The sequence below is a fragment of the Eurypyga helias genome, unplaced genomic scaffold, assembly GCF_000690775.1.
Source record: "Eurypyga helias isolate BGI_N326 unplaced genomic scaffold, ASM69077v1 scaffold10928, whole genome shotgun sequence".
NCBI lineage: Eukaryota > Metazoa > Chordata > Aves > Eurypygiformes > Eurypygidae > Eurypyga > Eurypyga helias.
Genome location: NW_010268900.1, coordinates 34,980 through 62,112, shown reverse-complemented (window position 1 = coordinate 62,112; position 27,133 = coordinate 34,980). Strand labels below are relative to the sequence as shown.

The window sequence follows — 27,133 nt, the reverse complement described above, 5'->3', positions numbered from 1 at the left end:
CCCCCTGCCGTGGGCAGGGACCCCCCCAGGTACCTCAGTGAAACCCGTCGGGTTCGTGTGGTGCTGCGGCTGGAGGAGTTTTTGCCTCCCCCCGTGCCCTGTCGCTGTTGTGTGTCACCCTCCAGCGTAAAGATGCGCCGCCTTCCCTCAGCACTGCTGCTGGCTGGTGCTTAACTGCACTGTTTGCCTTTTCAGACTCTTATGTGCATAAACCCGCCCCTTTTTGAGGTGTATCAGACGCTGTTAAGCCCCACGCAGCATCATGTGGCGCTCATCGGTATGAAGGGGCTCATGGTGCTGGAGCTGCCTAAACGCTGGGGGAAGAACTTGGAGTTTGAAGGTGGGAAATCCACGGTGAACTGTAGGTGGGTGAGACCGCAGGCGGTTAATGACATCCTTGTCCTCCCCGCGTTCCTCAGCCTCTTCCTCTCCTGGGGCCACACAGATAGGGAAGATGTTGGGTGGACAATCGCAGATGACGTTATTTTGGCTCAGGGAATTGCTGATGGTCAAGTGACTCAAATAAATGACCTTCTAAACTTACTGCAGATGCTGACCTCTCTGGTATTCTCTAGCCTTCCTGGGGTCTTTTAGCTGTGGTAGCTGAAATCACATGTCCTGCTGGACGTTACAAAGGGCTTCAAGTTAAAGCCGCCCCTCCAGCTTTAACACAGCTGGTGGCTTTGAAACCGTCTGACTTGGTGTCTAGCCCCTCCTGCCCTACCTCCCTTCAGAAGCAACTTATTCTGTGTTTCTTGTAACTGCGTCTCTCTGCTCTGTGTTTCAGCACTGTTCCTATTGCGGAAAGGTTCTTCAGCAGTTCAACATCTCTGACTTTAAAACATGCTGCCTGGTACCCCTGGGAGACGTTGGAGCCCCATGTTGTGCTCTTGACTTCAGATAACACTATAAGGTAAAACCTGTCTGTCGCTGATTATCTAAGGTGTTTTTTTTGTCAGGCCCAGTCTGATATTTCACTAGATATTTGTGTCCTGCCGTTCTTATCAGGATCACCAGTAAGAAATAGGATGGGAGAAATTTTAGGCTGATACCAGCTGGTGCTCCTGCGTCAGCAGGGACATGTGCAACACTGCCAGCTGAATGAACACTGCTGCTGTTTCTCTCCTCTAGGATTTACAGTCTGAAGGTACCTCAGACACCCGTCAGAGTGATTGCCCTTTCAGACACCAAGGAGGAGACTCTTACAATCAAAAAAGGGTATGTGTGTCTTCTCGTATTTTGAAATGCTTTTAACAGAGTGAGCTCTGTATTCCCCGTTGTGTTTTTAATGAATAAGTGATAATCTGTGTGGAAGTCTGACACGATTTTTTCCATGGACTTCTTCAGTGCTAGGACTTCTTCCGAGCACAGTAACTGCACTTTTTGTTTTCTTTTTTTTCCCATCCTTCTAAAAGAAAGTGGCAACAAACTGTAGAGTCAGGTGTTTGCCAGAGTACCCGTGTGAAAAATACAGCTTGTCTTTAAGATGGGGTTAAGAGGGGCTTTTTGAGGGAGGAAGGCAGAATATAGATCATCTATTTCCCTTTTGGCCTAGTTGGAAAGGCAAAACTTGAGGGTCTCTACTAGTCAAGTCACAGACTGAAGTACTGCACAGGAAATACCAGTACGCCCTCCTCTCTTGCCCTGTGAAACTGGGCTGGCAGAGGTGAGGTTCCACGAGCAGGCCGTTCCTTGCGTGCTGGTGCTGCTGAAAAGAGCGTGTGTCAGAGGACTGCGGGGCAGGCGTTTAGCAGTCGTTAGCACGCGCCGGTGGGCCTCGTTAAACACGGGCGTTCTCAGAGTCACTGCTGACCTCCGATCCCCTTCTGACTCGTCCCCAGGAGAGCCTACACAGCATCGCTGGGAGAGACTGCGGTGGCGTTTGACTTCGGCCTGCTAATGCCGGTCCCAGAGAACATCGCCGGACAGCGAGGGAGTGAAGAAGTGTTGGCCTATCCGCTTTACATTTTATATGAAAATGGAGAGATGTTCCTCACGTACATCAGCCTGCTGCAGAGGTGGGCGGGCACTCACCCTCGGGTTTCCTGGGGCACCTGCCGGTGTCTACAGCGTTGGGGTTGGAGAGCCATCTCTGCTGGGCTGGGACTCTCTAATGGGGGCTGGTCTGAGTTTTGTTGTATTGCAGGCTGTTTTATCCCTTTGTGGCAGTGCTAACAGACTGAAGTCCAAGAATAGTGTGTCATCCTTCCTCATCCAGAGGTTAAGGGTGCAGTTTCCACTGCTGAGGATCCACTGTCCATTGTTTACAATCAGAAATTTGGAATGAAGACACAGGACTGTTAAAAGACCCTAAGGCTGTTAGGTGTATTTTGGGGCCTTCAGTTCACGGTGTAGACATTCTTAGCTTTGGATGAGGCTGAAAGAGCCAGTGGCATCGTAGGAGAGGGTTTGCAGGCACGGTCCGTAACGAAAGCTGAAGAGCATGAATCACGAATAGAAACATGATACAAGCAAAAATTACCTCAGAAAACTGAGAAGATGGTGGAAAACTCACAAGTTAGATCTGGTGTGACCGAATGGGTGGTATTTAGGTTAGAAACAGCACTGTCTGCATGAGGAATGACGGACCACTGAGCAGGTCCGGTCTGTAGGCAGTGAAATAGGCTTAGCTCAAAAGTTCTACCCAGAGTAATGCCAGGACACAAAACGCTGCTTGTGAAGTGCTTTGTTAAGCAAGAAAATCATTAAGTGATAATGAACTTGAGCTTTCCATGTGTTCTTGTGTGAAAATGTTTCCTCTTGAATTGCTGAAAGGTAGCGTGGATGCTTTGAAGCGTCAAACATTATCAGTGAGCTCCAGTTCCTTCTCCTGAGATCTCCACCAAGTGGGTGTAGAGCAGAAGTCTGGGGTGCTGCTGTCTGACAGCAATTAAACAGCACACCAGAACATTGGGGGAATTTTTTTCCTTGATCATCCTTATGTTGTAGTTACTGTCCAACAAACTCCCACGGGCACTCTCCTGCTGCACCTTGTGTTGTGAACACATCTTCTTTATTCCAGCACTGGAAGTCTCGGGAAGCTGCTTGGCCCTCTGCCCATGCACCCTGCTGCAGAAGACAACTATGGCTATGACGCCTGTGCTGTCCTTTGCCTGCCTTGTGTTCCAAACATCCTGGTGATTGCCACCGAGTCGGGAATGCTCTATCACTGCGTGGTACTGGATGGAGAAGAGGATGATGAGCCGGTAACTCTTGTTTATTTTATCTATACACATTTTTGTTTCTTTAGTCCAGGTTCCTGGCTGCAAGATGGCAGGATGCCTGGAGTGAGTGCCAAGTGCCAAAGCTGCATTTTATAATGAGTCTTCATCCTCTTCCAGCCAGTCTCTGGGGGGGCCTGCAAGGAAGCTGGGGGGGACTTTTTACAAGCTCCTGTAGTGACAGGACAAGGGGTAATGGGTTTAAATTGAAAGTGGGGAGGTTTAGATTGGATATCAGGAAGAAATTCTTCCCGGAGAGGGTGGGGAGGCACTAGGACAGGTTGCCCAGAGAAGCTGTGGATGCTCCATCCCTGGAAGTGTCCAAGGCCAGGCTGGATGAGGCTTGGAGCAACCTGGTCTAGTGGAAGGTGTCCCTGCCCATGGCAGGGGGTTGGAACTGGATGATCTTTAAGGTCCCTTCCAGCCCAAACCAGTCTGTGATGATTCTCTGGTGATTTTAAGTGTCAGTTCTGTGTATCCTGAGGGCAGATCAGTGTTTGATCAAACCTATTATGAACTGTTTGTAGAGGATCTTCTTAGAAGAAACCCTGTTTCTGAGATTAATTTTTTGAGTAATCAAGGGACTTGAACTACTTTCCCTGACAACTGATACTCTTGCCTATACTATGTAACTCCTTCTTGATGTTGTTTATGTTGGCGTTTCTATTTAAATGACGTCTCACAAAAGAATTCAATGCTCTTTACAGTCAGAAAAGTCATGGGACCCAAGATCTGATCTTATTCCTTCCCTGTATGTGTTCGAGTGTGTTGAGCTGGAGCTTGCACTGAAACTGGCATCAGACGAAGAAGATCCTTTAGAGTCTGATTTCTCTTGCCCAATCAAGCTGCATCGAGGTAGGGCTGTCATTCAGGTCGTTGGCTTTTACTTGCTGTGTTTCATGCATTTAGGATCAAGCTATTCACACATCACCATTGGTGTCAAACAGTGGTGTTAAACTAAGGATTCGCCTGATGCCTGCAATAAAGCTGTGGGAAGAGCAAGCCTGGGAGGTGGCTCAGTGTTTGCTCGAGGGCCGGTTACATACGGTCACGTAATACTGAGATCTTTCAGCTGCAGACTGTGAAGTAAAGTTGTTGCACGTGTCATGACCTGTGTATGTGAGCAAGCGCTCTGGTGATGGTGACCTGCAGGAAGATGTGGCATCTGTTCATTAGACGAGTGTTCGGGTCTTGCTGAACGAGCAGCCTGTCAGAATGCTGGTCTGCTGGCTTTAACTCATCCTGCCTTTGACATCTAGTGGGTTGGTACAGATGTGGTGCGAGAGGAGTAGTTGAAATCAATTCATCAGGTATTTCAGGTAACGGATGCAAAACACTGAAACCATGGCTAACGCATCTATCTCGATTTTTGGGTGAGGAGGAATTAGTACTTGCAACAGGATGTTTAATGCTGACTGGACACTAAGCTGATAGACATGTTGGAAGATGCAGGTTTGAGGGATGAGTTTTTCTGAGTTCAGTGCCTTCTCCTACATTTGCTGTTTAAATTTCAGATCCAAAATGCCCCTCGCGGTACCACTGCACACACGAAGCTGGTGTCCATAGCGTGGGGTTGACGTGGATCAATAAACTGCACAAATTCCTCGGCTCAGGTGAGTTGCGGGGCTGTGGCGCGTAGAGGGAAGAGAGCACTATCCCACACAGACACCTCGCTCGGCACAAGTTGGGGGGTGCAGTAATACCGAGAATCCCTCACCCTGCCGAGCGGACCTGATGCATTCTGACAAATCTCGTTGTAGATGAAGAAGACAAAGACAGTTTACAAGAGCTGGGAGCGGAACAGAAGTGCTTTGTTGAACATATTCTTTGTACAAAACCGTTGCCATGCAGGTAAAAACCAAACCCTTTCTATTGTTTCCAAATCAGTGAGCTGCTATGGAAAACCTTTATGATTTGCCCTCTTTAGCTGCATTCTTGCCTTTAAGAATAACAAAGGTAACGCGAACAAATTCAGACAGTACAGATAAGGCGTTTGTGTATCACGATTCTTAACGCACAGCTGGGGAAGCAAGCTTAAACTCTGGTGCTGCTGCCTGAAAGTCATCTGTCAGACCAGCAGGAAGTTTCACTTCCGTTTATGTGACCCCAGACACGCAGAGCCTTGATTTGGCCAGGAGTTTCGAACACTTGACATGTTGCCTTTATCCACTTGTTAAGGATCCAACAATGCCTTGAAAGAACATCTGATTGTTTTGAGCTTGCTCAGGCTTAAGAGGCATCATTTGCTGGGCTGTGGAACCTCTCTTTTATCTGCTTATTTTCTCACCTTTATAAGATGCAGTCGCACCTGCAGACTGCTGTGTATTAAAACACTGTGAAAATTCCGGAAAGGTGTTTTATTAATCGGTGGTGCTGTCCGGTCTAAAGACGGGCTCGGTGAGTCGGCACAGACGCGACTCCCGCGGCGCTGGTGGTTGGCTGGGGCGAGGGCAGGGGGCAGTGGAATGCAGAATGCCTGTGTGCTCTTGCCTGAGGAAGTCTGTGCCGTGCACTGCAAGTGGGTAACACGGCCGGGGTCCCAGCAGGATTTGGTTCTGTTCCTTTTGCAGGACTCACTGGGGGAGCGGTTCGTAGCTTAGTGAAGGGCGCCCGGCTCAGGCCGATGGCTAGAGCTTTCCCAGGAGTGTAAACCGCACCACGGCGGGAACAAAGAACTACATTGTTGTGTTTTCTTCCCTTCAGGCAACCTGCTCCAATTAGAGGATTCTGGATCGTTTCTGACATCCTGGGGTCCACGATGATCTGCATCACAAACAACTATGAGTGTATTACGCGGCCTCTCCTGTACGTGGTCCCTATCCGGTTTGAATTCCGCGACTCTTGCATGACAGGATATAATGGGGTTTTATTCTTCTTTTGATCCTTTCACCCTAGACTTCTGCACCTCTTATGAACACAGTGAAATTGGCCTCCTGAACGCGCCCTGGCTGAGCACACAAGTATTGTCATAATGCTTATTTACTACTGACAGGGCATTTGTAGGGGATATAATTGATCTGCATCGCTCCTAAGGAGTACTAGGATGAGTTGCATCAAACAGTTCTTGACAGTATTCCTGGGGTGGTTTCTTCATTTTTATTATGAGGAATCTGCAAATCAAACACTTGTTTGCAGACTGTAGCACTGAGAGGCCTCATGGGCACCAAGGTTATGTTTGCATGAAAGGGAACAGAAAAACATAGGTTCTTGCAGTGCTGTAAACTGGGATTTTAGGGTGGATTGCCAAAGCAACTTCACTTTGAGGGTGCCAAGACCAACACAGACTCATTAGTAGAGCTGCATCTGCACAGTGAACACCAGGGGGATGGCACTATTTTCAGTTAATTTACTGCCGAAAACGTTTAACGTGCGACAGGTACCTTCAGCAGAACCAGCATTAATGCCAGGGTCTCCTACAGACCTTTTACTGCTGTTCTTTGAGATTATTTCTGCAGTGGTCTTAGGCAGGTTTTTCTTACAACCCCAGTACCTGCCATCATGTAGGTGGACAGTGCCCTAGCAGGCTGCTTCGCAAAGCGGGTCCTTCTGCTGTCCCAGCGCTGCTTGCTGGTGACTTTCTTCCCCTTGCTAGCTTCAGCTGTGGCCAGGCAGACAGCTGCGGGGCTGCGAGCTCCTCCAGCCTTGTCTGGAGCTGGATTCACCACCTAACTGAAATATTTCCGCTTGGAACACTTCCGACTTACTGCTGTAATACACCCGTTCCACAGCGGATGAGTTCCTCACTCTACCGACCTCTTAAACTCAGAGAGAGTTTCAATTTTTCTGCTTTAAACTGTGTTTTCCCTGTGGTGTTCTGTGGTAGGAGTACGGTCCATCCCGCATCCCCTCCCCTGCTGTGTACCAGAGAAGACAAAGATGTGGCTGTTTCCCCGCTCCGTATCCTGGCTGAGTCACAGCATTCCTTTGAGAAGCATATCCAGAGCATCCTCCAGCGCAGTTCTGCCAATCCCTTGCTTCTGAAGTAAGTAAAGATGTTTTCCCAGGGGACCAGAAGCAGGATTACTCAGGAATCCCCTGTTTATCAGCTCCTGCCTGAGCAGCACGTTAGTTTGATGGCAGTAATGGGGACACAGCTTCTGCTGCCCACTTGTGCCTCATTCTGTACAGGGATGGCATCAAATCAAGTGGGAGTGGGATCATCTTGCTCCAGTCCCCTGCTCCAGGCAGGGCTGACTTCCACCCCTGAGGTTGCTCATCGCTTGACCTGTCAGGTGTTGAGTAGCTTAATGCACCTTGGGATTTCTTCATGTTAGAAAAGTGATGCATAGTGAAGGGATTTCATTACAGTCCCTCACGTCCGTAACTGGGCCCCCAGAGCCCTTACCATAAACGCTGCGAGTGCTTTAGCCTTTCAGGGGAACACGTTGCAGCAGGACTGCAAACCCCTGTCTCTCGTATTCTGAAGGTCTGCTGATAAAGATGCTGCTTCTCCCCCTGAAGAATGCCTGCAGCTTCTCAGCAGAGCCACGCAAGTGTTCAGAGAAGAATATATACTGAAACAAGATCTGGCAAAGGAGGAAATTCAGCAGAGGTAAGAAAAAAACCACCTTCTAACTAACGAGGGTACAGTGGCACTGAAGCAACGTCTCTAAGTACCAAGCACTCCACCTCCTCCGCCAGACGAACCCCGTCAAGGGGTAGAAGGTATTCTGTCACGCTTTGCCATTACGGGTGGTTTGACTTTCTGTATCTGTTTAAGAGTGAAGCTGCTGTGGGGACAAAAAAAGAAACAGCTGGAAGATCTGAATTACTGTCAGGAGGAAAGGTGAGTTTATCCATCTGTTTATCAACTCGAATGTCAGGAATGGCGGACCTTTGCGCAACACGGACTTTGCAGGGTCCTGCGCGAGACGGGGGCACTGAACGCGGTGCCAGCTGTCGCTACGCACGGAGGGGCACACCCTGCTCTGGGTTGCTTTTTCGGGCTCCTTGTCCTGTTTTCCTGTACTTGTAAATCCAAAGTAAATAAACCTCTTTTTGCCTGAAGGAAGAGTTTGCGGGAGATGGCTGAGCGCTTGGCTGACAAGTACGAGGAAGCCAAAGAGAAGCAGGAAGATATCATGAACAGGTGAGTGCAGTGTGCCCTGTCTCACCTCCCGTCACTTGCTGTCGTACAGAGCGTTGCACGCTCAACCTCCTGTCGCTTGCTGTCGTACAGAGCGTGCGGCCTCGGGGGGGGGGGGGGGCAGGAAGTGCCACCCCACTTTGTTAGAAGACTGGGCGCCTGAAATTCTCTTTATTGGAGCTCGGGGATTTTCAGTACTAAGGCAGCTCACGGTTCAGAAATGCCCTGTGAGTAACTGCAAGAGGGGAGTAAAGTCTCCAGCCCCAAGACTTGGGAGGAGCGACAGAAGTGAGACCGTGGGTGCCTTGGCGGCGCTGGTCTGACAGGTAAGTTGCTTCAGCAACGTCTTGCCTTGTACACGAAGGATGAAGAAGGTACTTCGGAGCTTCCACTCTCAGCTTCCTGTTCTGTCAGACAGTGAAAAAGATATGAAGAAGGAACTGCAGACGATACACGACCAGCTGCAGCACCTGAGCAATGCAATCAGACAGGTGAGACCGCGCACGGCCGGGCTGGGAGGTGAGTGACCCCACCGCGCTCGTGCCTCGTGATGGAACACGGTTATTCCAGCAGAGCAACTTCCTACCTCCACTAAATCTGCGGCAGCATTCTAAACTTCTCGTTCTTGCTAGCAGCAGAGACAGCACCTCTGCAACCCAGCACAAACACCTTCCTCAGTCTTGGCGCTCACTTTCTCTTTGTTGTGGGACGGAAGATTCTGACTCAGAATCGACTTACTGCAGTGTGACAGCCCAGGCTGTAACTCCAAGCGGTGCTCGCTTGGGCAGGGAGTACCCGCACTGACGGGGGTGTCTCTGTCTGTCACCCGTAGGTTAAAATGAAGAAGGAATACCAGCAGAAGATGATGGAGAAGGGGAGCAGCCCCCGCAAAACCAGCATCGCCCTCAGTGCCTACCAGAGCAAGTGCATCCAAACCGTCCTGAAGGAAGAGTAAGTTAACACTTGGCTCCCCCTGTAGGAATTAATCCCACCCTGGCACTCCCCCAACCAGCTCTCTGGTTTAGGGTGTAATTTCAGCTCGGTGGTAGGAGGGGCTGGTGCCAGCGGCACTGGCCATCTTGTGCTACTATGAAATTTAATCTGCTTTAAGCCAGCTTGTTGCCCGAGGAGCTCCTGGCATTCCTCATCTGGCCTGTAATTAATGGAGTGACTTGCAGCAGCGCTCTCGTTCCCCGCTTCTACCACACGACGCATTTTCCTTCCTGCTTAGTTCTGAGCAAAGATGACTTGCAGCCTTTTGACTTGAATTCATTTCTCTTGAAGGGGAGAACACATACGGGAGATGGTGAAACAGATCAACGACATCAGAAGCCACGTGAACTTCTAACGCGTCCACAGCGAGGAACCTGCGCTGAAAGGCTGGAAGAGCTTTAGTTTTCCCTGGTTTCCTCCCCTTGTACGTTTAACGTTCGTATGCTGAACGATGCCTTTTACTTACTATTTTGTAAAGATGGACTGTGAAATAAAATAATTCAGTTACAACTCCTTTAACATGCTGTGGGTTTTTTCTGCGGGGAAGGAGACTGTGCAGCAGGTACTTTAAACCTCATGTCATGGTGTAGTACTTCAGCTACCTCAGTAGGGTGGGAATTGCTGCTTCCTTCAGAAAGCTGCCTGGAGCCTCCTCCTCCCGGTGGTCAGTGGCAGGGTTACCGCCGGGCAGGCCTGCGGCAGAGTACAGAGACCAGAGAAGCACCAACACTTCAGCAGCTTTTTTCTTTTTTTAATTTGGAACACTTTCTCCATAAAGGACACAACCTTCGATACAGTTAACAAAGGGTTACACTGGAATCCTGGAGACAGCAGAATTCTACACCCACAATTGCACAGGACACCAACGGCTTGCTTCACCGGAATGCAGTATCAACTTCCAAACACTCCCTTTGCCTTTACCCACAGGCGGCTCTGGAGTCCGCCTCGACAGTAAAAGGCCAATTCTTCATCTGCTGTAGCCAAACGTCAGTGGACAATAAATGTCCCTCCACCCCCCCGCCCCGTACAAAGGCGACGTGGCCAAGCTCAGTTTTGAGAAGTCGTACCGCACTGCTACAAACGGGGCACAGCAAGAGGTGCCCAGGTGAAGCGGAGAGGAGAGGCGAGGAGGGGACCTGTAGGTGACAAGGTTACCGGACATGCTGCAGGAACACTGCTCTTCTGTACAGGTTAAGACTATACAAGCACAGGAATGCGTACACAACTCCCCCTCGTCCCTTTTGCAGGCTATGTGAACAGAATCCAGCTTCCTAACCCCCTCTCCCCGCGTACCGTAGCGGACTGGCCAGGGTGGAAGTAGTGCCTGTTTACTAGGCGAGGAGAACCTGCCACCCTATCCCACCCAAGCTCCAGAACACCAAGAACCGGAAGGAGGAACACGTGTTTCATGAGCGCTACCACCATCATCCATCCCAAGAGTATCTACACCACCAGCTCTTGACTACAGTTGATTTACAATCTTCTAAATAAGCTCTGCAAATTTGGCACACGCTTTGGTGTTCGTTAAAGGCCCCTTTACGTGCAGCAGAAGCTGGGGTTAGAAGCTTCTGAGGCTGGGCGTTCCTTCCCCGGAGGGACAGCCCCCGGGGCGAGCATCTCCCACCACCTCTGTGACCAGTCAGGTTCCCCACTGAAAAGGAGAAACCTGCACTGGTTGGGGAAACAGGTCACCGTGTTCCAACTCTAAAACGTCACAGCCAGAACTTGAACAGGAGTAAAGGCGTCTGGGGGCGTGATGGAGTGAGGTGGTAAGGGGGGAAGCAACTGAAGAGTAATGGCATAGCCTTCCTCTCCCAACGCACAAGGACGCTCCTGCCTGGGTTAGAGGTGAGGCAGGCAGCACCAGCCCATCCAGGCGAGTTCTCACCAGTCCCCCTCGTGCCCCACCACGCTGCCTCCAGCCTCATGCCCCGAGCCGAGCACGCCGTTGCCGCCCGCTGCGGTAACACACAAGCATGCATACCACCACACACGCACATGCAAAGCGCCGTTGGGCAACTGCTCCGTTGCCCACTGTGGCTGTGAAGGATCACAGACCGACTGCCCGCTCACCTGCCTTCCCCTGCAGACTGCAGAAAGACACCCCGCGGCCATCCGCCAACGCCACACCTACCAACAGCCCCGTCAGCCATCGGTACAAAGCGCACTGAGGAAGAGCCACGCCAGCCCTGCGTGTTTCAACGCTCTCGAATGGTCAGCGGCGGCCGCGGTTGTTTAGAGCAGACAGGAAGGATGGGCACCGACACACGGGACAGGAAGGGATGCTGAAGGGCCAGTAGCAGCTGCTTTCCTTGCTCTCTCGCACTAGGACAGTCCGGAAACTCAACCAAAAACTCTTTCTGCATAGGTCTTAGTTCACTCCTCAAGTGTTCAGCTTGCCAGAGACACGTGTATAGGATGTGCTGTCTTTTGCCAGACAACAGCTTCCCTAACCGCCGCTGCCCAGGCCAAGTACCAGTCACCAGCAAGGGGTAGTTTCTGGGAAGGGAACGTAGGAAAAAGCTTTGCATTCTGCAGCTCCTATTAAAGGGCTATTTTTTTCCTCCAATATTTATTCACCAACCATTGGAAAACTACGCAAAACATCTGGTATTGGATTTATGCATCAGGGGGCAGCTGCTGTCGCCTCACAGCTCAGCAAATAGCGAGAAAGGTTAAAAACCGCCAAATCTGGTAACAGCCAATTAATAAAGAACCTAAACCACATTTCAGTTTCACTTTTAAGTGAAATTGTCATCCTAAGAAGGTGACAACTCTGCCGTCTATTAGTCTAGCCATTACTAAGGTAGGAAAAATGGCTTTCAGGTGTCAGGATTATGAAAAGAATTAATTGCTAGGGTGATAAAATGCTTTTAATTCTTGCAATGAGTGACAAGGACTTGAGGCTTCTTTTTGGCTGTTTTTAAGGCATTCCTCTTCAAAATCACCGGTTCTAACTTTATGTTAGTAGCAGGATATACACTGCTAAAAAATAGCATTTAAGCACTTCAAGTACAGTCATGTGCATTACAGTTTGGAGCATTTTCTCTTACTTCTGGTTGTCTTCCTCGCCTTCAGATCTGTGGTCAGATACGTAAAGAAAAAGCAGTAAGCAATGGAGGAAAGTCTAAGTTACAGATTCTGGACAGCGATGACCTCCTTCAGCCTCCTTTCTTCTCACTGAGTTGTACCTAGGGGCCAGCTCAAGAACTCAGTCTGCACCACCGGTACTACCAACACCTGCAACCGCACGCGAAACCTCTGCTACCCCACTGCGCACGGAGCTCCGACAAGAGGAGAAAGAGGAGGAGCAATGGTCCTGTTACTGCCAAACATTTACAGAGCATGAAACCCAAACCGGACTGATCACAAGGATTTCTTGTCCCTGCTGTCGTGTTACGCAGTGTAAATTGAATGTTACAGAAGAACAGGACAGCGTAGGAGTCACCTCCGAGCAATACTTGGGCGTATGGTATCATGGTAAGAGATGCACTGTACCTTTCAAACTTGAACCAGAAGAATAATGCGGCTCCAGCGCATTTGTGCTCTGTGACTGAGTGCAATCGCTGGTTTGCAGACCGTTCAGCTGAGCCAAGCTGATGCTTCTTTCAGCACCTTACTGGGAGGCTTTCCAGTGGAAGCCAGCAACTCCAGCCCTGGAGTCATCCACTGGAGCCACGCTGACCTGCATAAACCCCAGGCCAGTCAGACACTGCACAGGGCTTATGCCAGCCTCTTTTTCCTTTTTTTTTTTTTTTCTACACAAAGAAGGAATTACAGGTACTGCTCAGCTTTAGAGATGAGAAAGAACCAGCTGTAGTTCCATATTCGAAATTACATTTGTGAAAAGAGATTACAAAACAGTGCATTTCTTGTGCTTTTCTTTAAGTATCAGAATTCAACAGAAAAATTTCAAGGAGCTAAATTCTCAGTACATTTTTTCTTCTTTTTGGATTAGCATTTATCTGTTCAAGAGACACACAGCTCACCCATGTCCACCACAGTTCAGCAGCATTCCCAGTCTTCAACACAAAGTCAATGGTAAAAAAAAAAAACCAACAAAGTACTGAGTTATGAAATAAGATCAATATCCAGTGTCCTGCTAATAAAGTCATATTTTAATATAAAATATTCATACAGCATACTCTACACCTCATTCTCTCTGCTAGCTGAATACTGTTACTGACTATTCAAACAGAAAAACTTCAACCACTTTGCTCTTCAATGTTTTGGAGGGACAACATGGTTTCCAGCAGCTACTTAGATCACAGTAGTGGGGGAAAGGAAAGAGGGAGAGACAGGGGGTAAATGTTCCAAAACGCTATATTAGGTTACGAAGTCGGCTGAAAGAGGGGAAGTTTTTCAGAATGTAAGAACTGATCCCACTCAGTGGAACACGAAACACCGCACTCATTAGTGTTTCCATTAGAAAGTTCTCCTTCCTACACCGCAAGTCACCCTCGTGCTCTCTTCCTGCCCAGTACGAAACCTTTTTCCCTCTAGAAACAAAACTCAGTCATTGCTCCCCTTCGTTGTCTTCTGCTCTTTCGGTTAGAGTTAAATAATAATTAATGTTGCTATAAAGATGAGTTAAAAACCCCAAATGCAGCCTTGGAGCCCGCTCATCAGGGTGTCATGTTTCAGGAAGCTGATTAATGTCCGTCAGTTTTGTGTCATTCAGGATTGCACGGATTCTCTCCAGGGAATCTGCCTGCCGGATCCGCTCCAGCTGCACCTACAGAAAACCAACAGATGCCATGAGCTGGTAAAACGTGCTGGGGCAAAACCACAGACCCATAACCAGAACTGAGCCAACAGGCAATACTGGCAACCCCGAGGACCCGTGCAGGCAGAAGAGACATCAGATTACCACTGGCTGAAAAATGCAAGGTGTGAAGCAGCACAGGCTTAATTTCAAATGAAAAATAGGGGAGAAAGAAGAAATAAGGCAGTTGTGTTTTTAAAATAAAAAGCCACTGTCAGCAGAGCTCAAGCATCATCACCCTGTTTTGCCTAATAACCAGTGACTGCCACCACACTGGCCAGGCAGACTGGAGGAGACTGCAAAGCAATGTAGACTTTCACAGAAAGGATGTAAAGGAAGCACAGCCCTGCCTAACACACACCTCCACACCTCCCAGGATCAAAGCCAAAACGCTCTTGGAGGAAATGTCCCGTTTCCAAGCTCAGTCCTGTTCTTACTTCTCTGTGTTAATGTGTGCAAAGAGGTAATTATATAGATTTTTATGTGTGTGTATGTATATATATATAGGGGGGTTTACACATTCAAACTTCCAAATTCTTTGTATTAGGGGCTGGGCTTTCAGGTGTAAATTCCCAACTAGAGGTTAATTGATTTTCAGCCCTCTCTCTCTGTTGCCAAGACCCAACCTGGCCAGTGGACCCCCAGCAAAAGCATCAGCTGCTGAGGAACTAGCATGTAGTAAGTGCTTAGGGGCAGCAAGAAAACACAAAATACAGAGCTGCCACGCTCCTGCTGAGCTCAGTACTGAAAGTCTGCTAAACTACGTGCAAGTTTTGTAAGAGTGTACCACACATCTGCAGAGTGATGAATACGTTTTTGCTCCAAGAACTGCATAGACCAGTGCTTGTAGTGCTTTTAAGAAAAAAAAAAAAAAAAAAGAGAGAGGATGATGATGGCAAGCAAGAAGCAACTTCAGTAACCAGAACAATTCAACAGTCCCCTTTGTCCTACCTACTCCTCCAGAAACAGCCAGAACAAAAGAGAGGACAGTTCCCTATTGTCCATCCAGCTACACGGTCTAGTAAATGATCCCCTATGTTGCTGTTTTAGTTTTCCAAACCTCAACATTTCACTCAAAAAACTTTGTATTTTCAGTTCTGCTGAATTTCACCAAGCAGACAGGCCAAGAACTCTAAGGAGACTGTGCTGAAATCCTGTACCTCCTTTGGAGCAAGGTTTCAGTGGGCTGGAATGTGAGGGGGTTGCACATTATAAAAACACAGACACTGAAGGTGCTACCAGTCTAGCCTGGCTCCCCAAGGAGACAATCACACTGCCAACACAGAAACTGCAGGTCCCTTTGTGCCCTCTACAGATAACAGAGAGGTCAGCCAGACAAATTGGAATTAGCCTCAACAAACACCCCTTCCAAAACTCCCTCCTTCAGCCACCTCTTGGTATCTCATTGCCAACCACAGGTTCCACTGTTTGGAAGAAATACAATGATAGCAACAGCAGCAATAGCAAGGGTAAGACTTTCAGACAGTATCAACAGAAAGCAGTAAGTATAACAAGAAGCAGCGTTTCACATATTCAGACCAAACAGTACAAGTTCCTCACTTTTTCCTCAAATATTTGCACCCTAATGACTTGCTATGAAAAGTAACATCCTGGAGAATCATCCAGACAATGAAAGGGTCTAAAGGTACCAGCATTTCTGGCTCTCCACAGCTCCTTGTAGTACAATAATTGGGCATCTTTGCTGCTGAGAATTGGTTGGAATCAAGTACATTGGAATAAAATCCCCAATAAGCTTTAATACTAATACTATACTAGTAATACGTGATCCAGTTTATTATACTACTAACTTTTTAAATAGTTCATAAATACAAACATAAGAAAATTCCCAGCTGCTACTTCTTGCTCTATACAGCTCTGGAGAAGTAAAGAAACAAACGTAGCACCTTACACATTGATTGCACTTCCCTTACCTGGAGCGTCTGAGAAAGCTTTACAAAATCTCTCTGCACTTGCTCACTGACATCTAATTCAGTCTGCAACCGCTGAGCTTTATTCTTCTCTTCAAATACCAGCTGTTCAAGGTTTGCCTGAAGAGAAAGAGATCCTTTATGCTATGCTGAAGCTGACTAAAAAAGGAGAAGCTTCTATAAACTGATTAAAGCATGATACTGGAGCAAAGCAGCATCGTTATTCTTAGCATCCTGGCAAGAAATTCAACCAATCGCTCTTTCTACAGCTCAATTTTCCTAACTGCAAAATTGGAGGCTAATACCCATCAGACAAACATTCTCATTATTAGACTGGTTAAAGCATGAAAAAGCCCCATGTATTTTAACAATCCAAGAATCCCAGAATAAAAATGAGATTCCTGAGTTTTAAGGGAACACAACCATAGCTGAAGGGCAGTAATCCACTGGTGAAATACAACCATATTGCTATCTCGAGTTTTAGTCAAAAAGAGTCTTTGGGGGTGGGGTGTGTGCCAAACAAAACAAGGAGGTGTGTGGGGGAGAGGAAGAAACCAGATCACAACTAATTCGTCTGACTGCTGCAGTAGAGCTCCTTCCTACAGCAACAGAACAACAACATTTATTCAAAAGTGTCAAAGCATTCACACCAAGGTTGGGTTAGTCAGCAAGCTTTCTAAATGCAGAAATGTTATTAAAGGCAAACTTTGGAAGAGAATCCAAGAGAGATTCAAGTTTGCAGCATTTCAGATCCACTACTTTACAAATCCAAGTGCAAAGTGATTGGGATGAGGTTTAAACTGCATCCAATGGATGCTATTTCACTGCCAGAATCTTACCAACATTCAAAAGCTTCTTTCTCCATTCTTATGTAGTGACACGTTCTCTGACCCCAGTTTGATCATAACAGATGTATATATACTTCACATCCAGACATCATAGCTACCTTTGCTGCAGCCTCCTTCTTCAGCTGTTCTTCCAGCGTGTTTTTTGTTTCCTGCAGACTCTCCAGCTGCTGCAGGTTTTCCTGTGAAGAGCTTTCCAACTATATTATAACAATAGAAAAAAAAGAAATTAACTAAAATTCCTAACATTTCAATTTCTCACAGTCTCTCCATACAGGAAGCATAGCCTTAGTGTCTTTCCAGGAACTCAGAAATACACCTCAATAATCTCTCCTAGGGACACAGAAAACACCTAAGTAACACCTCTTTCCACTTCTTTCTTTTTGGAACTGGAGAGAAATGGCCAAACCTGCCATTCAGGCTATTACTATGTAGCCTAATATTAGTTAGGAATTAGTTAACCTAATATTTGTTAGAGATTAAACAGACAAAACACCTTTTGAAGAACAGAGCTATGAACACGTCCCAGTCCTACGCTGGCATCGATACAGCTATTCTGTCCTTCAGACTTCCATGTGTGACCGTATGTGTTTCCACAGGAGCTACACAGGTGCACCGGCACCCTCAGTGCGTACCAAGGGTTGCGAGAGACTGAGAGTGTCCGGTACAGCCGCAGAGCCCGCAGGAAGAGCATCTGTGCGAATGCCTGGACTGCAGTTCCTCCTTACAGAAAGGAACGCTTATCTGTGGAAACAAGCCAGCCCTCCAGCATCCCATAGGCATGTTGAGCTGAAGGAAGAACTGCGTTACGTGTTTCAGAATTCTCTCCCTAGTTCAGCTCTTTCCCACCCAGCACTGGGCATACTAATCATCATACAGAAGCACTACTGACACCTCAAAGGCAGACAGGGAAAAAAGTTCATTTTCTTGGACATGAAAAGGTTGATGTCAAAGACAGCAACACAGTGTCATTGACAGAACTAGCAGATAAAATGAATCCTATTCTGTTTAAAAACACACAACCAAAACAACCCAAACCTCACACAATGGGAGAGCTCCTTACCTGTTCCTTTTCCACTTTTATTCTTTCCAGTTCAGCTTTTAAATTGGAAATGGAAGCTGAAAACCAAGAATATTAAAGTTTAAATGCAAGAAAACCACAGGAAACTGGACATCCCCTGTTTACTTCTGTTATTATTTAAAGAAGAATTAAGCACATGCTACCTCAAAGGTAAACCAATAATTGTACTTTGCTTTCAGCTGCAGAGCTTTGGTGTATCTGTTATAAAAATGGACAGTATTCATAATTCAGGTAAGTCTACTTCTCACAAAATCAAGTCTTCACTTATCTTACTAATTTCTAACATTCCCATTTTGAGACTGTTTTACTCCTACTCACCTATTTCCTCTTTGCAATTCTCAATTTCCAGCTGTAGAGTTTCTTCTATATTCTCTTTCAAATATTGTTCAGCTTGAATCTGTTCTTTTAAGAATAAAATCTCCGCCCTAAGTTTCTCCTCAAGGTGATCTGCTGCCGTCCGCACACTAATTATGTCTTCCCGGTATTTTAAAATCAGCTCACGGAGCTCCTGAATTGACAGTTAGCAAAGATTTCTGTTATGATCTTCTGATACACACAGTACTGTATTTATCAGCATACAAGCCAAAGACACAGTTACGCCACCCCGAGGTTTGTTCCCACCGTACCAGACCTTGCATTCAGCACGGTATTAAAACAGAATCACAGTTTGCTTGGCCGTAGTAAATCAAGAACATCTAGAGGGTCATTTCTCCACAGGCTTATGCCCCTCTCCCCCTGCCCTTCACCCCACACAATCTTCTAAGCTCGACGTGCTTGAGCGCAAGAGAGTGGCGATGAAAAGGATGACAAGGCTTATCATTATTCTAAGCTCGGGAGTATTACTGGTCTTAACACGTGGATGGAAACTAAAGAGACTGACTTAGCTTAATTTACTGAATCACTACCTGCAGTGGAGTCATGGTGAGTGAGTGTGCCAGTTGCAAAATACAGCTTGAACTAACTGAACTGGGATAAGCCTGCACTCTACTGACAACAGAGCAGCCATGAGGCCTCAGTTCACTCATTTCACTATCACCTATCCATACCCTGAAGCACACCCGTGACGCGGTGGGATCAGACTGCTGATTTGGTACATCACAGATGTACAGGGTTAAAACCCAGGTTACTGCTCATTGTGCTATTTGAGGCAGCTTTAAAATAAAGCAGATTTTTCCAGCGAGATCTAGTCGTATGCATTATTTGCGTTAGCGATTTTAAGATGTTTTACCTCTGCTGCTTCTGGCAGAATGAAGTCTTCGGCTTGTTGCAGAGACACATGCAAGCTGTGTTTTCCTTGAAGACTTTCGTTATCTTTTTGCAATCTCACCAACTCTTCCGAAACCTGCTCCCTTGACTGTGTCAGGACAGCCTCCCATGTAAAGAGAAGGATAAATGCTCACTCAGAGTCACGCTCAGACCTCTTCATGCCCCATTTACTATCACTGCTTTCAAAAGCCTGGTGAATTGATACTCTTTGTAAAGAGAAACAAAATGCTTGTGTGGATCAACATGACCAGTCTCTCTCGCCTGGCCTATGCACCAGAAATGAAGGCAAGCTCGATGGTAGCTGTGCAGGCAGACAGAAGGAAGCCAGTGATAAATACAGCATTGGTACATCTCCCAGTTCTCTTCTGTATTTATCCCTTAGCTAGCTGTGCTCGTGGGGGGGAGGGGGAGAATGGGGGAATTGCATGTGGTTTCAGGAACTGGCAGTGACATTTATTAAAGTCACCTAACAACTCAGCTGTAAGATCAGATAATTCAAAATATTCAGCCTGAAACTTTCAATGGCAGGCGTCTGTCTCCCACTGTCTTTCAAGGAAAACACCAAAACAGCCATCCCTTTCAAAGAAAAAGGATTGAGAACACAGTTTTGCTGTGTGTTCTTAATTAAAAAAAAAAAAAAAATCCAGCAAACGTTTCTGAGAGGAATGACTGCTTCAGTATAGGGCAACAGGGACTGGAATTCTGACAGAGGCTGCCCTTTGTGTTTTGGGTGGACAGCATGAAAAGCATATTCAGATCAATACATTCTCTGAATCTCCTGCATTAGGCATGCCCTCATGCACAACATCAAACAGAACATCTCTGCAAGCAACACCCTGATGACCTACAGACGATCCCAGACCCCAGATACGCAATACTGGGTTTCATGAGAAAACGCCCTTAGTCCCCACAGTGCTGTGCAAGAGAGGAAGAAAGAAACTCGATTCTAATTTAGCAGGGAATGAATTGCTCCAAGGAAGTTAAGACTTTGTTCTGCCCTAGAAAATGAGGTCCTACTCCTGTTTAATTCCTAGAAGATGCACTAAACAGTTTAAAAAAAGAAGTTCCCATACATATCTTGTTCTGAGTGTTAGGGCTGATATTGAGCTGTAAAAACATCGAGCATTCTTCTCGAACTCTAGAAAACATTCACTAGTGATGGCACTTGTGATGAATCCTAAAAAAATTGTCTTGAGAAGATCTATTCTGTTTTCAGATCTGAGGTGAAAGAAGATACTAAATGGGCATGGAATGTACATAATGAATAAGGGGCGAAAGCAGCTGATTAGTGATCTCCATATCAATCAATACGCATACACACAGGAAGTATGACAGACTGCCCCTACAAACTGCCACAGCTCCAGCACTTGCTCTCAGAGCTCACCTGACCGCTATCCTTACACGTTAGGAAGCACAGCTCTCTATAGCCAAGCTTGGCTGGGCAGCAAGACAAAGTCTTTTACAAACCCACGGAGGTGCGAAGGTTAGACAAACAGTGCTGCCCAAGAGATGGCTGGGTGTAAGCTGTCTTACCATTTGCTCCTGGACACTTCTCTTGGCTTGTGAAAACGCCTGCTGCAGTTCGCTGAGGAAGTTCTCTGACTTTTGACATTTAGCCATAAGCAAAGAGATCTTAAAAAAAGAAAACCCAGACAGACAAAGATATCAGGCACGAAACAGACGTTGAAGAAGAAATGAACAGTGAAGCTCTCTCGCCTGTTACCACTACTAAGACAATACTTTGAGATTCCAAACTAATCCACTCAAGTCTGTTCTGTGAATTCCTTGCTCAGGAAAGCAGTAATGCAGCTCAAGGCAGTAAGAAGAGAGGCTGTGCTTCTTTCTATACAGTAATATACTTACATTCTATTTACCAAACTCTAAACAACAAATAAACAGTTAATTCTAATCAAACTTCAATGTGAGCCAGTTCAGAGACACTGAAGGGGAACTGCAGAGCTAAGTTTTCAGTGTTTTCTTCCAGGTAATTTCTTGTACCTTTCTCTGGAAGCACAGATCTTCAAAAACTTTGTTATTCAGCAACACTGCATGCTTGACGGTAAGATTAAGCATTACTGCACTGAGCACCCTGGTACAGCCAAAAGAAAGAAGGTATAAACATATTCCCAACGTCTAAGACAGATTTTACCTAATGCCTACTGTTTCTTCAGTGAGAAAAAAATACTGGGTGGGATGGAAGAGAGAAAGTCTTCCAGGTCAAGTGAAGTACATCGATGTCATGCACACAGCATTTACCTAGCACTGTATTCTTTAACAGGCTGAAGATAATGACTTTTTTTTTTTTTTACAAGCTATGACTACCACACATTCTATCTGGCTCCATATTCCAGGAGAGTTACGTACATGTCTCAGACTGAAAAATCTATTCAGCAAGCTACTATTTTTTCAAGTATTTTTTTAAGTCTATTGTGGACCAACTACTGTGGCTGCCTGCTCTTCTACTCATTAACTTATGTCTTCACCACAAGCCCATTAACTGGGCGTCAGGTATTGATGGGAGCAAGCAGTACGGGTAGTACCACTCTTCTCCTGACAAGGGCAGTGGCCAAGAACATTGGGAGACTTCTGCATGTTTGGGTGATTTCATACACAGGTCATTTCAAAACTGAAAAACTACTCAGATGCCAAGTATCACCTCTGTAATGGATTTCAAGATTAGAGATGAAACTTCAGGGCCAAAATTGGACAACATGGTATTAGAGATGTGTCAGACACCTAGAAACTGTGGCAGACTCAGGTGGATCATAACTAACCCTAGAAATTCTTATTTTTGTTGCCTCTGCAGCAGTTAGTCCATCCATATCCAACAGAAGACAAGAGTTCTTGTTACATACTTTTGAATAACATTTCATGATTCCTACTATCTTGATTGTACCTGATTAGAGGAGTCCTCAGCACTTTGTTTCATGTAATCCTCCAATTCCTGCTTATCCTTCATTGTCTTTTCCAGCTGGTCATTAGCTTGTCTCAGCATCACCTGCAGCTTTTTCACCTGTGTTGTTACAACAAAATAAATTCAATTTTCTATTCTTTTAGGAATGTTTACTTTCTGAACACAAATATAACCCACCCCATTGCACCCCAAACCAGCAGATAAATTCCTACAACCTCTATGCAACCCAGAAATTCCTTTGCTGTTACTTCTGGAACCCCCTGCCCCACAGATGACACCTCTAAGGCATCATGGGCCATCAAACTGCACTGGACCATTGCCTTGTAATAACTTCAATCACTTCTTTCACAGCAGAATGTGACTTATGCCTTCCATACCCATCTGAAAACTGTTCTTCAGTACACGGCAGGAAACGAACATCCTCCAGTACTTCACAGTCATTTTATGCTGCTAGGAGGAGGTCCTCTAACTTTCCCTTTGCTGTTAACAATTCTTGCAGTATCAAAGGTAATGGAATTCAATGCACGAAAAGCATTTTAGAATATGAATTATGAAAGCTACTGACTTCAGCATGAGCACAATGCTTTTTATAGAACAGTGCCTTTAGTGCATGGTCTTGCAGCACTGGATAAAGTGATTCTCCAAGGTGAATCCATAAGAAGTAGGTATATGTGGTGCTTATGACCACAGAACAATAACAAATAAGGTTACGTCAATAAAATGCCAGAAATTAATCAGATTAAGTAAGCCGACACTTTTCAATTAAAACCAATGACAAAACCAGCAGATGGTTCACTGCTGCCACCTCAGTAGTATGAACAACTGCAAAATCTTTCTAAAGTTTGAAGAGAAATCCCACCTGGTCTCTTGTCTCAGCTTCCTGAATCTGGATACCTTGCAACTGCTTCTCATAATTCGAGCACATATCACAGCGCCTACCCAGCTTGTTCCCTGCATTCTGCACCTGCAGAACAGAGAGTTATCGTCAGACAGAAAGGCCATATGAAATGAACGTCAAGAAATGCAGGAGTGCTACACACTCGTGTGTGTTTCGTGATCACAAAGTCTTATGGATGAAAGACAGCGGCAGCATCATGTAATGGCAAGATTCAGTTGCTCTCAAAGTACAGGATAATGTAAATCAGGTGGAGGAAATCCACTTTTCCTGGCACCAGCTGCACTGTTGGCACAAAAGCAATAAGCCATGACACGCAGGAGTTCAGCAAGTCACTGTGTCCTGTGGAAACACATTACTTAATTACCTGTACAGAACACCTCCGAAAAGCTTTGAGCAAACCAAGCAATTAGTTTGTGTTACAAATCAAATTATGAGCACAATACTGCGGTGTAATATGAACCGTAACACTACGGTTTGTTGTTTTGGGCAGGTTTTTTTGTGTGTGGTGGGGATTTTGTTTGTTTCATTGTTTTACATCAACACAAACCAATTAAAAAGCAAGTCAGTTCATCAGGTCAGCACTTCCTTCAATCTTTTTCCTCCTGTAACTGAGCTTTGAATATTTTTCAATGGCACATACTAATTTTGTTCTACAACAGTCACCAAGATCTATTTACTTCTAATACCCTCCTCCAGTATTGCTCAGTATCAGAGACTGAATAATCAGCTAAAAGAGTAATTGGGAAAGAATGAAGCAGAAAAATAGTTAAAAAAAAAGAAAAAAGAAACCAAACTAGAGGGGGAAAAAGAAAAAGTGTGGGGGTGTGCAGCAGGAAAACAGAGAGTAAACCAGCTGCTGTTTGGAAATTGTAATGGTTTGGGGCTAGGGGACACATGGAAATTTCATCAAAGCTACAAGTCAGGTTTGACCTTAAAATCTGTATTCACTGCTCCATGTCCCACCCACACAACAGAGCGGCATTCGCATACTCTGCCTTTCCTCCTGCCTCCAGAAACACGTGGGAAGCAGTGCATTTCTTTCCTGAATTCTAAAAAAAGCTTGGAGGAAAAATGCCATCCAAATGTCAATAGGGCAAGGAAATACTCAAGAGTAGAGGATTTAACTCAGCTCTGAGATCTCAAAGCCATCATTTCTCCAGATATTACAAATTAGCAGCAACACCAAAAATAGCAATTTTACAACAGGTTTGGAGAGATTTCCTAAGTAATAATTCACAAATAACTGAATTCCAACAAGTGGAGGAAATGAAATATCACTAGATCTGCATTTCATCTGTCCTTTGCCTGGCTGCTTTCACAGCATTCTTACATTCCTTTTTTTACACCCATCTTGCCATCCTTTTCACCCACTATGGATTATTATCTACCACCACTACCTTTTTCTTTCCCCTGAAGTATGCTCCTTAGCCCCTCTTCTTCTGCAAGAGTAACCACAGGAGCCCCACAGCACACCTCTTTTCAGCAATAAACCAAATGCAAGCTTCGAACTGGCATCATAGAAAGCCGCTGAAAAACGGTCAGGCAGAACACCCAGAAGCAACAGCTTCCTTGGTCACCCCCACTGAAACTGGCAGTGTTAAATCTGACCTGCTGCTCGTTGCTCTCCGAAATTGGTTTCTGATGATGAAGTCCCCAACAATTTTCTGAAGCTTCCTTTGTGGGAGCTTTGTGTTACGCACATCTTGGCTGCTCATTTCTAAATCGCACACCACGTGCAATCCTCAGGAAACTCCTTGACATACAAAACAGCACTGCTGGCTCTGCTCCTTTTGTTCATCTCTGCACTTTCCTAGTCATCCCCAGCTGCACTGCAGTGCCCTTTCCTTAGCTTCCCTTTTCTCCTTCTCTTTGAGCTCTCCCATCTTTTTTTTCCACCCTCTCACATACTTGCAAGATCAACCACTACCTCTGCCAGACCCCCCGAGGCGCAAAGATGCCCTGTACTGACTAAAGCTGACTTTCCCACTAACAGAGTCAGCAAATACCATTTACATGAGAGGGGCTTTACCTACGGAAGTATTCCGAGAAAGAAAAGTGAATGGCTACATATGATGCACATCCTTCCTTCTCCTCCCGGCTCCGTGTAAAGCAAACCAGGAAGAGCTTTCACCTAGCCCACAGCAGACACGCAGGGGGTACTCACCTCCTTCTGCAGCAGGTTCCACTCTGTCTCGCTAACCAAGCGGTAACCACTAGGAGACACGTAAGCGTTTTCTACCCCCTGTGTAACACTGGAAAGCAGCGAAGCAGTCTCTTCTTGCTCTGGTGTCATTGCTTTGATCGCTTTTTCCTGATCTTTGGTTAACATGAACCCACTTGGCATTTGCAGAGACCCAAGGGAAGCTGTATCAAAGTTCTCAGACACTGAATCTGCTCCAACAAGCGGTCCAAAATCTGACTCATCCAGGTTCCCAGCAGATTTTGCTTTGTTGTTGTATCCTAAAGCTTTGGACTGTAAAGATCCAGATGTTCCCAGACTGTCTGTTGACTGCGCTCTCCATAGTCCGTCTTTAAACATATCGTTATCCGATTTATTGAAAGATTCACCAGAAGAAAGGAGCAAGTCTGCATCCAGTGAATGGACCGAGCCATGGGTGCTATTCACATGCATCTGGGGTTGAAAAACAAGGATGAAAACATTATATACCCCATTCTAGAAGCATGGCACAAGAGTAATGCTGGACACTAATTATCAGACATGGTAAAAGTAAGTTTAAGTTGGCTTTGGAAAGAACATCTGATCACTCAACTGAAATGTACTGGCTAGAACCGAAAACCAAAACAAACGATGAAGAAAGAAGTGTCTTCTGTAAGAATGTCTGTTCCTGACAGAGAAGCAAGGACACAATCCCTTTACATCTTCCAATATTTGAAACAAGGCGCTTCTTCCACTAAGGAGATATACTTGGAATAGCACTTGTAGAACTATAATCTACACAACAGAAGGCAAATATTCCACTTCCACTGGTAAATTCAGAAGCCTTTCGTAAAACACAGCTTTGCATTAGCATAAAAACAAATGGAAAACAATATACTTAAAATCACTACACTGGCAACTGAATATTTTTCTTATATTTCTTCTGCTTTAAGTGTCTAACAAAATATTGTAAGGGAAATAAATATGTACAAATAATCTTTTAAAGGAAATAAAATGAAAAGGCTGGGCTTAAACAGAAAGGCACCCTGGGGAATGCCAATACCAAAAGCCACACTAACTGTCCTGTGACGTAGGTAAGGCGCATTAAGTCTCTTGATCTATTTTTATTTATTTCTAGCACTGAAAAGCAAGCAGTAATGCTTTCTTTAAAAAGCATATGACTGCTTGCAAAACATCTTCCAATACATTATGCATTTCTGCTTTGCCATTAGACACGTAAAGAAAATGACACTGGAAACAACCCTCTTGGGAGAAATAATAATTCCCAAAATAGGTCCAACATAGACTAGTGGGCAGCTGGTATGACTACTGGTTTTACAACTATTGCAAATGCCTTGTTTTAATAATATTAGGCTTAATATTAATATTTATATGTATACATTAGTTCAAGCTCATAACAAAGTGAAGAGAATATAGACTTATATAAGACTACATCTTCAGACAGCAACTCTTTGGTGATACAGTTTGATCATTTGTGTTGCAAACTGCTCAACAGGGAAGAGTTCAAGAAGTCAAATTATGACAAGTTGTGAGACGTGACTGATAATAGGATTCATTTCCACTTGTAAAACACGTTCTGTACACCCAAAAAACGCTATAAAGAGCAACAAAAAACAAAGCCAAAAATAAAACCATAACCACTCTGGAAGCTGGACCTTACTCAAAATGTAAAATTCTCCATTAACATATAATGGATTAATTAAGGGCCTAATCTGAGAGGCTAAGAGAATTGGGCTTGTTCAGCCTGCAGAAGAGAAGGCTCCGGGGAGACCTTACAGCACCTTCCAGTGCCTGAAGGGGCCAACTTTTTACAAGGGCCTGTGGTGACAGGACATAACGGGTTTGGTTTAAATTGAAAGCAGGGAGATTTAGATTGGTTCTTCCCGGAGAGGGTGGGGAGGCACAGGCACAGGTTGCCCAGAGAAGCTGTGGATGCCCCATCCCTGGAATTGTTCAA

General features: G+C 45.6%; 2 protein-coding genes across 2 annotated transcripts in view; one reads left to right on the top strand and one right to left on the bottom strand.

Moving 5' to 3' along the window:
- The first annotated feature begins 195 nt into the window (after positions 1-195).
- NUP88 (nucleoporin 88kDa) lies at positions 196-9,655 on the top strand. Its single transcript, XM_010157906.1, has 16 exons — positions 196-365; positions 788-913; positions 1,132-1,218; positions 1,842-2,018; positions 3,023-3,206; positions 3,929-4,076; positions 4,736-4,834; positions 4,982-5,072; positions 5,925-6,026; positions 7,045-7,203; positions 7,648-7,773; positions 7,942-8,007; positions 8,230-8,310; positions 8,672-8,798; positions 9,140-9,258; positions 9,592-9,655. The coding sequence occupies exons 1-16, from the start codon at positions 202-204 to the stop codon at positions 9,653-9,655; spliced, it is 1,920 nt and encodes a 639-aa protein (XP_010156208.1). The 5' UTR covers positions 196-201.
- A 3,742-nt stretch (positions 9,656-13,397) lies between these two features.
- The window catches only part of RABEP1 (rabaptin, RAB GTPase binding effector protein 1), a 29,796-nt gene continuing 16,060 nt past the window's right edge, over positions 13,398-27,133 (bottom strand). The window contains exons 8-17 of the mRNA XM_010157905.1: positions 25,162-25,629; positions 22,959-23,063; positions 22,082-22,198; positions 20,719-20,817; positions 19,148-19,288; positions 18,238-18,427; positions 17,902-17,957; positions 16,940-17,038; positions 15,997-16,113; positions 13,398-14,035 (exon numbers count right to left, since the gene is read on the bottom strand). Of these exons, the coding sequence (XP_010156207.1) occupies positions 13,934-14,035; positions 15,997-16,113; positions 16,940-17,038; positions 17,902-17,957; positions 18,238-18,427; positions 19,148-19,288; positions 20,719-20,817; positions 22,082-22,198; positions 22,959-23,063; positions 25,162-25,629 (1,494 nt within the window). The 3' untranslated portion in view covers positions 13,398-13,933. The remainder of the gene's footprint in view (positions 14,036-15,996; positions 16,114-16,939; positions 17,039-17,901; positions 17,958-18,237; positions 18,428-19,147; positions 19,289-20,718; positions 20,818-22,081; positions 22,199-22,958; positions 23,064-25,161; positions 25,630-27,133) is intronic.